This window comes from Mustela erminea, chromosome 17, assembly GCF_009829155.1.
Source record: "Mustela erminea isolate mMusErm1 chromosome 17, mMusErm1.Pri, whole genome shotgun sequence".
Classification (NCBI taxonomy): Eukaryota; Metazoa; Chordata; class Mammalia; order Carnivora; family Mustelidae; genus Mustela; species Mustela erminea.
The window spans coordinates 46,809,716-46,825,900 of NC_045630.1; the positions used below are offsets into that span (position 1 = coordinate 46,809,716).

Genomic DNA, 16,185 nt, shown 5'->3' on the forward strand with positions numbered 1-16,185 from the left:
TGTTATGAGCAGAAAACTACAAATGATCTTCAAGTCTATTTTAAAATATTTTTGGCCACTTTTAGATACATTTTTCAAAGCTTTATTGCTTTTTGTGTTCAGGCGTTATTTGGAGAGGGGAGTTTCCAAAACTAATGAAACAACGTTGCTTATTTAAAAAAGAAAATCTGTGAGGCAGATTAGTTTCAAATTATGGTTTGGCTTCTCCCTATGGATGTCACGTGCCAACGGCTTTTCTTACTGAAACTCTTGCATTCTCTGGAAGATGTGGCGGTAATACTTACCTCATAGGGTTTCCATTAGAAACGATTGAGGTAATGTATGTGATAGGTTATACCGTCCTTTGCAAATTTCCAGTAATATATTTAAAAACTCTAGAACAGCGTTGAGAGAGAGTGATGGTTTCCCGGCAGGGGGCTGCTGTGCACACCTGGGGTTCTGGCCCCTCCTAAATCAAATTTTGCATATGAAAAGTTAAGGGCAGAGTATCCATCCACCAAGGAAAAAAAAATCCTAATTATTTCTTTGGATGACACAGTTACACAAAGAAAAATTCCACATTGGCTGTGCAAAGATGAGGCCTTCCACAGTGTCTGCCCACCACCACCATTCTTGGAAGGACCCTGAATCCCACCTAGGGGCCCCCTGCAACTTGGGCTCCTCCTACACTTTGGAACTACCAGACCTTTATTTTGAAGCATCCCAGCCATGAGGCCAAAGTTGGAGGATCCCAGAAGAGGACCATGCCCCAGAACCTTCTCCCTTTGGGCCCGACTCCAGCAACACTTGGGTGGGGGATGATGCCAGACTGTGTTGTTGACTAGGTCCATTGCAGCACAGCTACTTAGGCAGCCTCTGCCCAGGCAAATGACAAAGGTTATTCAAGGGGATATTAGAAATAGATACTAAAAATAAAGAAACCATAAGTAAATACAAAAATGGCAATGTACAAAAGTGTAACATAATCTCCCTTCTCTATAAAAAAATGAGATTAATGAACACTGGAAAGATTTCAGAAACCAATAAAAATATAACTTTATGAAATGAAGGAACAGATATGATGAAAGTAAGATTACTCTGCATACTTCTTATATTACACTGACTTTTGAAGCATGCAGGTGTTTGGGATGCCTGGTGCCTCAGTTACTTAAGCGTGTGAATCTTGGTTTTCAGCTCAGATGATACTCTCTGGGTAGTGAAATCGGGCCCCACATCACAATGGAGCTTGGCGTGGTGTCAGCTTGAGTTTTTCTTTCTCTCTCTCTGCTCCTCCCTCCTACCTCTCTCTCTGAAATAAATAAATAAATTCTTTTTAAAAATGTAAATGTTTTTTATATTTTTTTTTAAAAAAGTTTAGCTTAAAAGAGAAAGAAGTGAGATCTACAATTGAAAAAATGCTAATGCAAATAATTGTAAAACTCTATTAATTTGGTCAGTGAACCAATCAGAGGTAAGGATTATTTCACGTCATTTTTTAAAAAGATTTTATAATTTATTTGACAGAGAGCGGGAGATCACAAGTAGGCAGAGAGGCAGGTAGAGAGAGAGGGAAGCAGGTTTCCCGCTGAGCAGAGAGCCTGATACAGGGTTCAATCCCAGGACCCTGAGATCATGATTCATTTTAAAAATCACTGTTTTGTAACCAACAATGAAAATGATTAATTATATGCTATATTGATTACAGGTTAAGTGTTATAAATAGATTCCACAAGCATTAGGTGAAAAGTTTTGGAGCAATAGTATATATATACCAATATTAACAGCAAAGATAACTTGCCAATTGTAACAATGTTCCTTTCAATGTGAGAAAACTGGCTGTCGCTTGTGTTTCAGATTTAGATAAATTGACTCCATTGGAGACAGCCAGTTTCTCATTCTAAGAATGCCACTGGATTTGATGCAAAATGAAGTAATAAGATATCACCTTGAAGTATTTTTTACCTTAATTATATGTTTATTTTCATCTTAAAGTTTTCATGGTTTTGTAGAAGATAAAAATGTTCACAGTCAACTGATCTCAACTAATTATGTTGTTTGAAATGTATGAACATAAAAATCATATTTCAGACTCTTGTTGTTGAATGATTCCAAAACCCCCTTGAGCAGCAAAATCACGAGGATATCATTAGATTTGAAGATCATTGTCAAAGAGGTCCTCATAATTCTCCACATATACCATCTTACTTTTAATATATTCTTATTTTATTTTAATTTTAAAATGATTTATTTATATATTTAAGTAACCTCTACAGCCAACGTGGGGCTCAAACTCACGACCTTGAGATTGAGGGCACACTCCACTGGTTGAGCCAGCCAGGCACCCAAATAAAATAACCACCTTTATTGTAGTTCAAAGGTGATACAAAGATAGAAAACATGGAAAATACAGGTAAGCATTAAGGACTTAAACACCAACTCTTTTTTTTAAAAAAATATTTACTTATTTTTTACATTCTTTTCAGTGTTCCAGAATTCATTGTTTATGAACCATACCCAGTACTCCATGCAATAGGTGCCTTCCTTAATACCCACCACCAGGCTCACTCAACTCCCCACCCCATGCCCTTCCCAAACGCTCAGTTTGTTTCTCAGAGTCCACAGTCTCTCCCCCTTCTAGTTGCCCAACTCCTTTCTCCTCTCCATCTCCCAATGTCCTTCATATTATTACTCATGCTCCACAAATAAGCAAAACCATATGATAATTCTCTCTCTGCTTGACTTATTTCACTCAGCATAATCTCCTCCAGTTCCGTCCATATTGATACAAAAATTGGGTATTCGTCCTTTCTGATGGAGGCATAATACTCATAGTGTATATGGACCATATCTTCTTTATCCATTCATCTGTTGAAGGGTCTCTTGTCTCTTGCCATAGTTTAGTGACTGTGGCCATTGCTGCTATGAACATTCAGGTACAGATGGCCTTTCTTTTCACTACATCAGTATCTTTGGGGTAAATACCCAGTAGTACAATTGCAGGGTCATAGAAAAGCTCTATTTTTAATTTCTTAAGGAATCTCCACACTGTTTTCCAAAGTGGCTGCACCAACTTGCATTCCTACCAACAGTGGAAGAGGGTTCCCCCTTCTCCACGTCCTATCCAACACATGTTGTTTATGGTCTTGTTAATTCTGGCCATTCTAACTGTGTAAGGTGGTATCTCAGTGTGGTTTTGATTTGAATCTCCTTGATGGCTAGTGATGATGAACATTTTTTCATGTGTCTGTTAGCTATCTGTATGTCTTCTTTGGAGAAGCATCTGTTCATGCCTTCTGCTCATTTTTTGACATGATTATCTGTTTTGTGTGTGTTGAATTTGAGGAATTCTCTATAGATCTTGGACATCAGTCTTTTGTCTGCACTGTCACTTGTGAATATTTTCTCCCATTCTGTGGCTAACCAACAACTCTTACCCCTAACATTTCTGAATTCAACTATAATTATTATAAATATTTTATTGTACTTCCTAGCAATCTTTGTTCTATAAACATTTATGCAGGATCAAATTATACTCTGTGTGTGTGTGTGTTTATGCTTGATACAGGATTTTTGGGTCATTTTCATGTTATAGTATGCCAGTTACATACCCAATTAGATTCTAATTTCTCTTTATGATTTGTTCAAATTTTTATGTGTGCTAGATAGCTATCTTGTAGAAGATCTTGCATTTTATCATTTGGTAGATAAGTAGATAATAACTACTTACATCTTACATTTGGTAGATAAGTAGATAATAACTACTTACATCTTATTACTTGTGTAGGTATGACATAGTTAGGCCTTATGTATTTTTGAAGTGAAATAACCTTAAAGATGGAGAAAAGCATTTTCTCCCATTTCCTCTGAACAGAGAGTCTCAGACAGTCCCAGAAGTTATGGAAGAAGCTTTGAAAAAGTTAGAGGGAAAGATGGACAAAAGTAGGCACTGGAGTGATTGAATCTAGTTTCTTGCTGTAAGTATTGTATGAATAGGACATGAAGCATTTTGGCTGGCCAAGTTTTAATGAGGTGCTTTTAAGAAGTGATTTATTCATCCCTCTGATTATCATCACATCATGCATATACTATTCAATACAAATTCTGATTTATGAATATAAATGAGTTACACAATACTTGAAAAAATAAACTGAGAATTGGATTGATAATGAAAAATTCTGAGTAAATGTACATATTTTAATTTTAGGACTGCATCTTAATCATTGTTTTATCCACATTCAGGATATAACAGTTTCCCATCCTGACATGTGGCTCGGAATGTACGCTCTGGTGTCTTTTTACGATATCCACGAAGACATTCAAATTCAATCACATCCCTTGTAGAATATATGTTTTTCTTATAAGACCATCGAAATGCTATATTATGTCTTCTCATGGTTTCTTCTGATGCTGTACAGGGCTCTAATATATAAAAAAAAGAACATAAAACATTGAAAACAGAATTTCAGACTTTCAAGTAGAATCTTCTACACTGGTCCAGGGCTTCATTTTCAAAACCTTTTTCAAACCAATTCATTGAAAGTCCATTGAGTCCATTTTAATCACTTTAAATGATTAATGATGTAAAATTAGTGACTGTGGCCATTGTTTATGTTTAAGCTGTGATAATTGAATGCTGTAATCAAAGATTCATAGTATCAATTTTAAAATGAAGAAATCAAGTTCTTTCATTAAAGGATCTTTTGCTTGAACAGCAGGTTTTTTTTTCCAACTTTATTTCATTACACATTAGTATTTGGTAGTTAGCATTCAACAAATGTTTTTTAACTCATGACAAATCTATTAATAACAGCAAAGCATCTATTATACTGATTTTTCCAGGATCCATGAGAATAGTGAAATATTTACCTAAGCATTTTGGTGGTGATGACCACTTTCCATTTCTGCATGTTACGGTCCTGGGTCCCTGAAGTACATAGTAGGCCTGACATTTGTACTCTACTGACGATCCCAGAGCATATGCTGCTAGTGGGAATGAGGTAATGTCTCCATTGTCAACAGATGGAGGAGACAAACATTTTCCACTAGGTTCTAAAAAAAAAAAATTGATTTATTGAAAGACCAAAGAAAAACAGGTTAAAACAAAGCAAATAAAAAAGCAATATCAAGACTTGTGATTTCTGCTGACAGAAATGATTCATTTAAGAAATTTTATTTTATTTTTTTAAAAATATTTTATGAATTTATTGAGAGAGAGAGTGAGAGTCAGGGAGACAGAGAGAGCAGAAGCCAAGTAGGGGGAGGCAGGGAGCCTCCCTGGGCAGGGAGCCTGATGTGGGGCTCCATCCCAGGACCCCAAGTTCATGACCTGAGTAGAGGCATACACTTAAACAATAAACAATGGTTAAGATGCAGTCCTAACATTAAGATATGTCACATTACATATGTTATAAAAATATGTAACATTAAAATAACCAACTGATCCACCAGGCACCCCTGTTGAAGAAATTTTAAACACTTAAACTGAGAATCACACTTTTAAACCTTTCCTTTATAGATCATATTTTATGCCACATAAAAGCATACATAAAGCATTAACATATATGTCTGCTTTACCATATTCTGGTGTTAAAAAGTGTTTTTCCTCCTGAATCAGTACTGGGCAGATGGATAGGTAATAGGAACAAGGAAACTTTCTTGTTACATACAACGTACTGCAGTTTCTATTGGATCTCTAGTCCTTGTTTATTGATTGTCATTTCTATTACAAAAGGAACATCGACTTTGTTAATTAAAGTGAAAGAATTACACATTTGTGTCATGGGAAAGGGAATTGCTGGCTTGCTGTTCTGGACAGAATGAGGTAGGAAACTTTGTGCTTATTCCTTCTGCTCAGTATCACTAAAAATCCTGAACATGTTATAAAGACCAACAAAAGAGATTGTGAAGGATGCAGAGAAGACGTTGATCTGATCTGAGGCCTTGGTATTCAAGGAATTATACTGCAGTGAGTTGTTTGGGTTTTCATGTTGTCGCCTATGGATCCTGGACTGGGCACTGAAGAAGACTGGAAGCTGCAATGAGATCAAGTTCAGGGGAAAAAAAGTCCCAAGAATTGCCTGCTGTCTTTAGCCAAAGGCTCAGGAAAGGAGTATTCTAGCAAGACAGATTTTTTTTTTTTTTTTAACAATACTTGAATTACTCCTGAAGAAACTCCTACAAGAAACCTCGACCAGCCCTCTCCCCATGTTGATCAGAGGTCAAAGGTTCCAGACACAGTCAGGGAACAAGATACCTCACTGCTTTCCATGGTGTCAGTGGAGGCCAAGTGGGAACCCTGGAGTTGCACTCTGCAGTTATGGAGGCCTGATAAATAAGATATTTCAATAAAATCCAGAGTCTTAAAATACAGCACCCCAAATTCTAAAATATATTTGAAAATCATTCATCATAGCAAGGACCTGGAAAAATTTCAGAAGAGAAAAGATAATCAACAGATCACAACACTGAGATGGCACAGCATTTGATGATGGTTTTCAAAAATCTAGTGGGAATAATAGAACTGAAAAATATAATAGTGGAATTAAAAAAAACCTCACTGGATGGACTCAATTATGGATTACAGATGACAGAAGGCTAACTAAACTTGACTACAGAATATAAATGACTCACTTTGAAAATAGATTGAAAACAAAACCAAAAAAAATTTCAAAAATATGGACAGAAAATTTCCCAAATTTTTACAAGGCATAAACATTCATATTGAAAAAGCCAAACAGGACAAACCCAAAGAAAATCTTGCCAACATACACCATAATTAAACTGAGGAAAAGTAAAGGAAAAGAAAAAATCTCAAAAGCAGCTACATAGAAACTATGCAAACTAATAAGGGAGAAAGAATTCAAATGTCAGTGGGGTCCTCATCTGTGACCTTCAAAGCAGAAAGAAGTGATAACATTTTTCAAGTGCTAGAAGACAAGAACTGTCAGCCCTGAATGCTATATCCCGTCATTGTATCCTTTGGGGTTTAAGGGAGAGAAGAAGATATTCTGAGACAAAGGGAAACAGAGCATTTATCTCCAGCAGATTCGTCTTTAAAGAACTGCTAGAGGAATTCTTCAGATATCAGGAAAAAGATAACAGAGTAAAGATTGAGACTTCACTAAGGAAGAAAAAACAACAGACTGAAAAAATAAGGGTAAATATGATGGACTTTCTTTTTCCTAAGGAGTTTGTTAGGTTTGGTGTTTGTGTGACATTATATCATTTGATATGGGGCTCCATATATGTACAAGAAATACTCCAGACACTTACATTTGAACTGTGGGGAACATATGGGTGCCTGGGAGGCTCAGTCAGTTGGTTAAGTGTCCACTCTTGACTTTAGCTCAGGTCATGATGTCAGGGTTGTGAAATTGAGCCCTGTGTCAGGCTCCAAGCTGGGTGTGGAGTCTGCTGAATATTTTCTCTCTCCTCCCTCTACCACTCCAATCCCTTTCTCTTTCTCTTTCTCTCCCAATAAATTAAAAATAAAATAAAATAAAATAAAATAAAATAAAATAAAATAAAATAAAATAAAATAAAATGTGGGGAGGGTGAATGGACTTAAGTGGAAGTACGGTTTCCTCATTTCACCTGAAGTGATAAAATGTCAAAACCAGGGGGAAAGTGACAAGCTATATATTTGCATCTTAATACCTTGCGCAACCATGGATAAAACTATACAAAGAGATATGCTTCAAAATAACAAAAGCATATCAAAATAAAATTATTTGAAAATGTTCCAAAAATCCACAGGGATGGGAAAAAAAAAAAAAGAAATGGGAGTGAGAAACAGAGGAAAGAAACTCAAGGCAAATAACAAAATGGCTGACCCAGCCCCTAATCTATCGATAATTACTTTAAATGGCTTAAATTCTTCAGTTAAAAGACTGAAAGTGGCAGAGTGGACATGCAAACAAGAGACGACTATATGACAACTAAAAAAAACTAACTTCAACGTGAAAACATAAGTGGGCTCAAAGTAAAAGACTGGAAACTATATATGCCAGGCAAAATTTGATTTGAAAAATAAGCAGCTATTATATCTCCTCCTATAATATTTCCTAAACTCTAAATACTTCAGTGTCCTATAACCAAGTTCTCAGAGTTTTTTTTCTATATATACAAATTCTCTTGTTGAGCTCAGCTAGAAACCTGCCTTTTTATAGTCCACATGCTGAAGAAGCCCAAATTCATATCACATTCCATGATCATGCCCCAGCTGCTGATCGATTGTGTGTCTCAAAGTGAAGTAGCCCCCACCCCCAACATATGTTTAGTACATTTATTCCTCAGGAAATAACTGAGCTTCTTAACACTTAAGATAGAGAATTTTCTGGGCGCCTGAGTGGCTCAGTCGATTAAACGTCTGACTCCTGATTTCTGCTCTGGTCATACTCTCAGGGTCGTAAGATACAGTGTTGGGCCCCATGCTCAGTGTGGCATCTGCTAAAGATTCTCTCTCTCCCTCCCCTCTGCTCTTCCCCTCACTGCTTACACGCATATGCCCTCTCTCTCTAAAAGAAGAGAGAGAGAAAATTTTCCATGATTCCAACGGTCCTAATGTGGCCAAGTATTTCATAAAATAAATATATATTATCACTATGCAGTCCACAAAAAGAAAAAATCGGATTTTAAGCACCATCATTTTATTTGAGATTAAAAAAAAAAGAGTTCATAAGAACTATGTCACTATATTTATTCATATTGACATATTTAGTCCCTAATATATTCTCTAAAACCCAAGGTGAAATAAGATACTTCACCTGCACACTGAGGTGGTTGTGACCAGTTCCCATTAAAACATGACACTTCTACTTCCCCAAACAGTTCAAAAGGTTCGGTGCATTCATAACGTGCAGTCTGACCAGGTAGATACCTAGGCTTCTCATCTAGGATAATTGCATTTTCCACTTTGGGTGGATTCTCACAGGAATTATCTGAATAGGAAGAAAAAAATAGCATCTCTAACGTAATGATCATTTTGAGTAGCAAGTCAATGAATGGGATAAGGGAGATTTAAAATCAACACTTAATCTGTCATGAAAGAGTGCCAATTTAGGAAATTTACATATAAGATTGAAGAAAAGGAGATAAATATTTTTTGGTAAGATTTAAGCTTGTATGAAAATGAGAGTTTTTCTGGACATTTCCCATTTTTAGTAAAATCAATATTACAAAATATATAAATTCAATATGAATTTGTAAACCACAAGAAAATAATAATAAAAAAATCATTTGATGTCATATTTTGGCTTGCAATCATCCTGTTTATGAATGTGATTTTAGGCCCTTAGACAAATAAACATAGTAGGCACCTCCTTAGACAATAAATGAAGAATTAACACACTTTGAAGAGTACTAGATTTGAAGGGAGAAGATGATTAACCGAGGATTCAAACAGGAGATGAAGAAAAGAACAGAAAAATACATGTTTAATTTCTAAAAGCACTCTTCAATTATAATTATTATTATTTTTTTTGCAAATGCTTAAGGACATTTCAATGAGAATTCAAAGTGTAATTCACTGGTGAGATTTGGGTGGGTGTAAAGAATAATAGGCCACAGCTACAGTTCCTAAACTGGAGCACACATTGAATCCCTTGGGAATTGTTGAGACACTTACAGGGTTGCAGCCCCAGAGCTTTTGAAACGACAGGTCTGAGTGAGCCAGTGAATTACATCTGCATTTCTAACAATTGTCCAGAAGATGCTGATGGGGCTATTCCAGGGACCATAGTTTGAGAACCACTGGGCTCAGACTAACCAATGAGTACACAGTTTCATTCCTTTATGTTAAAGCATAAACCTTCTTTGACCTGGCCTCAAACAATCATCTACATCCATTGTTTAAATGACATTAGAGGGAATTGTATCTTATATTACTTAAGACATTTTGATAAATAGATTCTAAAATTTTATCGAAGTACCTTTGCATTTTGGCTCTCCTATCCATTGGCCCCTAATGCACTGTATAAAATTGGGTCCATCCAATTGGTAAATCTTTGGACACACAAAAGTTACTTTTTCTTCTGACCTATATAAGTCCTTCTTCCGGCCTATGGGTATGGCAATACCAAAGTCAGGTAAGCCAAAACAATCCGTTTCTGAAAGAAAAGAACATGTACTTCTTTGGTAAATCTTTTAAAACACATAATGACCAATAACTAGAATGTAGAATAATAAGTACACATCAAACCAGTGGGAACTAACACAATTTTTATAAGTTGAAAAACTGTGTTAGAAGTCTTTTGACTTAATTATATTGAATTGTCCTATGTTTATCAAAAGTAAAATATGGGGATGATGATAAGGGAAGTCTGAAAAGGTAGAAATACATGTAATGCTTGATATCACATTTCTTCCACTGAAATTCTTTTTTGCTTATATGAGCCACCTACATTATGTATGTATTTGTATTTTTGGTTTCTATCAAAATCTGTTACTTTTAATTATATCAAATATCTTAGAAAAGTATATACTTCTAAGGAGGTAACTGATAAACTAACAGTAAATTGAATAATGATGAGCTTGCTGAGCAGGGACCAGCTGTGATCCAGGCACAGAGAGGAGGAGTCTGTGGACGTGTATCAGAGGATGTCGAATGTGCACATGAAGTGACGTGAAAGTGAAATAATTTGGGCTCATGCTTTCACACGTTTATTATTAGTAGGGTTATTAATTTTCTACCAGACTACACAACTTTCTAGAGATACCTTGTTAAATTTTAGAATTACTGCCTGGTTTCATATTTGTACTATTTATGCTCTGAATTAAGAATATTGATCAACTTTAGAGTAAAATTAAATACACTGTACTTATGCATTCTGGTGGATGAGACCATTTTCCTCCTAAACACTTTATAGATGCAGATCCATAAGTCCCAAAACCTTCTTCACATTCGTATACTATTTCTTCTCCATACTGGTAAGTGTCTGATTTGTGAAGAGGAAGACTATGTGGAACCACATATTCTGGTGGTGCACAAGGAAGCCCTAAAAAAAGAAAGAAAGAAAGAAAGAATGACTCCATATTTCATTAACTCTGAAATTTCATTTTAGGTACTGGTTGCCATATTTGGCAGTCTAATTGGAAAAGAAGTGGTAACACAGGAGCTACGATCATAACACAGAGAAGGTGCACAAATGCTTCGTAAAACCACCACTCTGATGTGTGTCCAGCTGGCAACCTGAGCAAGACCTTGAAACTAAAAAAAATCAGTATATTATCAGCTGTAGCAGCTTCTTTCTAGATATGTTTCCTGAGGCAAGGGAAACTAAGGCAAAAATAAGCTATTGGGACTACATCAAAATAAAAAGCTTCCGCACAGTGAAGGAAATAACAAAACTAGAAGGTAGCCTACAGAACAGGAAAAGATATTTGCAAATGACATATCTGATAAAGGGTTAGTATCCAAATATGGAAAGAACTTATAAAACTCAGCACCGAAAAAGTGAATGATCCAATTAAAAATGGGCAGAAGTCATGAACAGAAAGTCTTCCAAAGAAGAGTACAGATGGCCAACACACATGAAAAGATGCCCAATATCAGCCATCATTAGGGAAATACAAATCAAAACCACAATGAAATACCACCTCACACCTGTCAGAATGGCTAAAATAAAAAAAAAAAAACACACATAAGAAACAACAGGTGCTGGTAAGTATGTGGAGAGAGGGAAACCCTCTTGCACCGTTGGTGGGAATGCAAACTGGTGCAGCCACTCTGGAGACCAGTATGAAGATTCCTCAAAAAGTTAAAAATAGAGCTACCCTGTGAACCAGCATTTCCACCACTAGGTATTTACCCAAAACAAACCAAAAAACTAATTCAAAGGGATACATGTACCCTGATATTTACAGCAGCATTATTTACAATAGCCAAGATATGGAAGTAGCCCAAATGACCATTGATAGATGAATGGATAAGGAAAAGGCAGTATGCATATTACTCAGCCATAAAAAAGAATGAAATATTGTCAGTTGCTATGACATGGGTGGAGCTAGAGACTATAATGCTAAACAAAATAAATCAGAGAAAGACAAATACCATGATTTCACTCATATGTGGAGTTTAAAAAACAAAACAAAACAAATGAGCTAGGGGGAAAAAAGAGAGAGATATAAATGTAAAAACAGACTCATAATTATGGAGAACAAACTGATGGTTACCAGAGGGGAAGTGGTCAGGGGGATGGGTGAAATAGGTGAAGGGGATTAAGGAGGGACCTTGTAATGAGCACTAGTTGCTGTATGGAATTGATTTATTATTATATTGCACACCTGACACTAATATTACTCTGTACATCAACTAACTGGAATTTAAGAAAAACTTAAAAAAATCAAAAAATAAAAAAAATGTCAATATATTTATGAGAGAGACTATCAGTGTTTCTTAAACCAATATAGTGAATAACAAAAAGAAGGCATTGGGAGTTAATCATCTTAAGATTAGTACCATATATTGTAAAAAAATCAAGAAGGAAATGATAAGAAAAACAATGCTGATGGCAAAGCAAAGCAAAAGTTACATACAACTTATATAAATAGGTAGGAATATGAATAGGCATACCTATATGAATAGGTAGGTTTAATTGCACTACACACCTAGTTTTAATTACACAATTGCCATCATTGAAACTGATTCTATAGCAAATCAATAAAATTAACAAAAATGGGATAGATTTGATTATGCAGAAATTGGTAAAGTACATGATTATATAAATGACTTTACATATTAAGAAACCTAAAGGACAGTTTGTTTTTCTTTCTTTCTTTTTAAGACTCTTTCTCATGACTTTGATGACACTTATATTAATGGCTCTTACTGAAAATTGAAACTAGAATTTTAGTTTGCATACTGTCCTCACCTACACACAGGGGTAGAGAACTCCATTTTCCCACCTCACATGTTATCTCCTCTTTTTCAGATATCCTGAAACCATCCTCACAAGTGTAACTTAGTTTGCTGCCATGTGGGTAAAGATTAGGTTTCAATGTTTCTTTTATTCCTTCTGAAAATTCAGACGATTTAATGGTTCCATGTTCTATAGGAGGTGGTTGAGGACACCCGAGTTTTTCTGTATGAAGAACAGAGAGCAAAGGGTCAAGTATAGATACAATGTATAAATTGAAAAATGCAATCAAATACCATTTGGGGTTTTAAAATAAGGATAACTTGGACAAATTAGATACCAAAACACTGAAAAATATTTGCAACTTGGAAGCATATGTATCTCCATAAAATCTATGCTATTATCTACTTGTTTGCTATGCCCCTTCATTCTTGTCCTGTTCATTATGAGGAGTAAAATAGGGGTAAACAGAAATTTTCTATGGTATTTGCACAATAGCCCAAAGCTGTTGTCTGTTCATTTCACAGCGGAAGTGTTAGAATACCGATTGATGTGTATACTTAGTTTGTAATTTACTGCTTCGAGGTAAAGTGAAACAGATCTAGAGAAAGTTTCCTTTACACAGAGCACAGAGGAGCATTAACCTCATTTGGAAGAATGTTATAAAGCAAGTTATGGGCTACTGACCAGCACAGCGTGGTATTGACTGCCATATTCCATTTCGGCACACAATTTCTTCTGCACCCTGAATTATATAATTGTTCTGACAGACAACAGATACTTTTTCTCCATCCTGATAATTCACCGTCGTTGCCATATTTTGAGCATTGGGAATCTGAGGTGGAGGAGGGCACGGCTGTGTGCTAACTTCTAAAAATATTAAAATTAGATTTCTTGATTAAAAATTATAAGTTAAACATATTACAAAGATAATTAAAACAGAAAACTCAATAATAATGTACTGTTAATGATTAAATAATGACATTATGGTCTATATTTAAACATCTTATACTTATCAGCTTGTAGAGCAATTTAATATATCACGTGTGGTTTATAGTCTCATCGTCTTGTAGTAACTGTGTTTTATTCTTTCTGTGATAAATCTTGCATAATTTATGTAAACACTGAAAAACATTTGCAACTTTTAATGATTTCTAACCATTTGGAGGTTCTAACTGAATTGTCCTCTCAGTAAGAGGCACCAAATAAATACTGATATTGGGATCCTATTTACAGATATCCATAATCAAATGTATTGTGATTGGATTAAAAACCTTCACAAGATGTGGAATGGAAGCTAATTAGTAAGAGGAAGAATTACATACCGTTAATGATCAATTATCAATTGATACAAATTGAAACAAATGATAATTATCAGTTACATATTCTTGGCTAAGATAAGGATTAGATATGGTCCTTAATAATTTATAGTGTTTTTGTTTTTTAAGATTTTACGGATTTATTTGACAGAGAGAGACACACAGAGAGACAGAGAGGGAACACAAGCAGGGGGAGTGGGAGAGGGAGAAGCAGGCTTCCCACTGAGCAGGGAGCCCAATGTGGGGCCTGGATCCCAGGACCCTGGGATCATGACCTGAGCCGAAGGCAGACGCTTAACAACTATGCCACCCAGGCACCCTTAAACTGTGTTTTTAAAGTTACAAAACTCTTTGGAGGTACTGTTTCCTAGCTTGCCTACACTGTTGAGAGATAGGAAGGTTAATGAAACGCACCCTCTTGAACAGATCAGACAGGCTGGCTTCAGTTGCTTGACCAGCAGGGACAAATGATTCCTCTGTAAACTTGTGTTTGAGCTCTTAAAGAACTGAGATACCACACATGTATGGTGGCAGGTCTTAATCTGAAGACAAAGCATGTTTGTTCAAAACTGAGGGAAGACTCTGTATGGCTCTACTTGGAGGCTTTTGGACCTCTTTATGATTCCTTGATTTTGCTTTCTTCTGTAGTGCATTTATTTCATTAAAGGCCTTATGTGCGTGTACATGGGGAAGACTTTTTTTTTTTTTAAGATTTTATTTATTTGTTTGACAGACAGAGATCACAAATAGGTAGAGGCAGGTGGAGAGAGAGGAGGAAGCCAACTCTATGCTGAGCAGAGAGTCCAACATGGGGCTCGATCCCAGGACCCTGAGATCATGACCTGAGCTGAAGGCAGAGGCTTTAACCCACTGAGCCACCCAGGCACCCCATCTGGGGAGTCTTGTAAGTCCCTTCAGTTACCAAAGATTTTGTAGTCAATGCAGAGAAATATTTGACTGAATACACTCTATTCATGCTTACTAATATTTTCTATTTCTATCTTATATTTTCTCTTTCTCATATTTTCTATTTCTAAGTGTAGAAGTATTTTATATTTAACCAGAAACTTTTTTCTTATTTGTCCCAAATATCTTGGCATATTTTTTCAATGCAGTATCAAGGACTGAGTTTCTTCTGTATCTGATATTTAACCATTTCTGCCCTAATAATCTTAATTTGTACTTCTGATACATTTGCCAGAGTTTGGTCTAGCAACTAAATTTCCCTAAAGGCAAAATTACTATTCTGCAAATCATCTGTTTATGCTTTTAAAAATAGTCTCTCTATATTTTTGTGTTTTAATTAATTATTTGTATTTTATTTTACTTCCAGTTTTAAAAATTATTCTTTTCTTTCTTTCTTTCTTTCTTTCTTTCTTTCTTTTTTTTTTTTTTTTTTTTTTTGCAGTACTTTGTACAGCAATCAACTCTTAAAAGAGAATGACTCTATTTAGGAAAAAATAAATATTTGGAAATTAAGCAAAAAAATTGTAAATAAATGACATATTAAGGAAGAATTCACAAGGAATATTAGAAACCATTTCAGATAGAATTAAATGAAAATGAAATGTATATAAAATTTTTGAGACTGCTACAGCAGGGAGGGAAAAATGGAGTTTCTCTTTAAAAAGTAGGATGGTTTAAATCCATGTTTCAATTTTCTACCTTAAGAAATGAAATCTAAAATTAAAATCAATGTAATTAGAATAAAAAAAAACAGTTAAGCCCACAGAAGAGAGAAAATTGAGGAAGACAAATAGAAAAAAGAAAACAGAAAAGACAGTGAATGTTAATAAGGCTAAAAAAATAGAAGAGAGAGTAAATGAAGAAAATTAAGCATTAAAATTGGTTATTTGGAAATATTAATAAAGCTGAAGAAAAAAAAAACCCAGGAAGAATAATCAAGTATAAGAGAGAAACAAATATCAATGTCAAGAATGAAAGAAGTGATACTAACAAATTACATAATTAAAAGGAAGATAGAATATTAAGTGACTATTAAAACAATTGCATACCAATCAACTTCATAAATT

General features: G+C 35.2%; 1 protein-coding gene across 1 annotated transcript in view; it reads right to left on the reverse strand.

Annotated features, from left to right (window-relative positions):
* Positions 1 to 3,983: 3,983 nt before the first annotated feature.
* The window catches only part of LOC116576091 (complement factor H-like), a 37,881-nt gene continuing 25,679 nt past the window's right edge, over positions 3,984 to 16,185 (reverse strand). The window contains exons 8-14 of the mRNA XM_032317900.1: positions 13,521 to 13,703; positions 12,849 to 13,058; positions 10,797 to 10,973; positions 9,909 to 10,085; positions 8,745 to 8,918; positions 4,846 to 5,028; positions 3,984 to 4,398 (exon numbers count right to left, since the gene is read on the reverse strand). Of these exons, the coding sequence (XP_032173791.1) occupies positions 4,205 to 4,398; positions 4,846 to 5,028; positions 8,745 to 8,918; positions 9,909 to 10,085; positions 10,797 to 10,973; positions 12,849 to 13,058; positions 13,521 to 13,703 (1,298 nt within the window). The 3' untranslated portion in view covers positions 3,984 to 4,204. The remainder of the gene's footprint in view (positions 4,399 to 4,845; positions 5,029 to 8,744; positions 8,919 to 9,908; positions 10,086 to 10,796; positions 10,974 to 12,848; positions 13,059 to 13,520; positions 13,704 to 16,185) is intronic.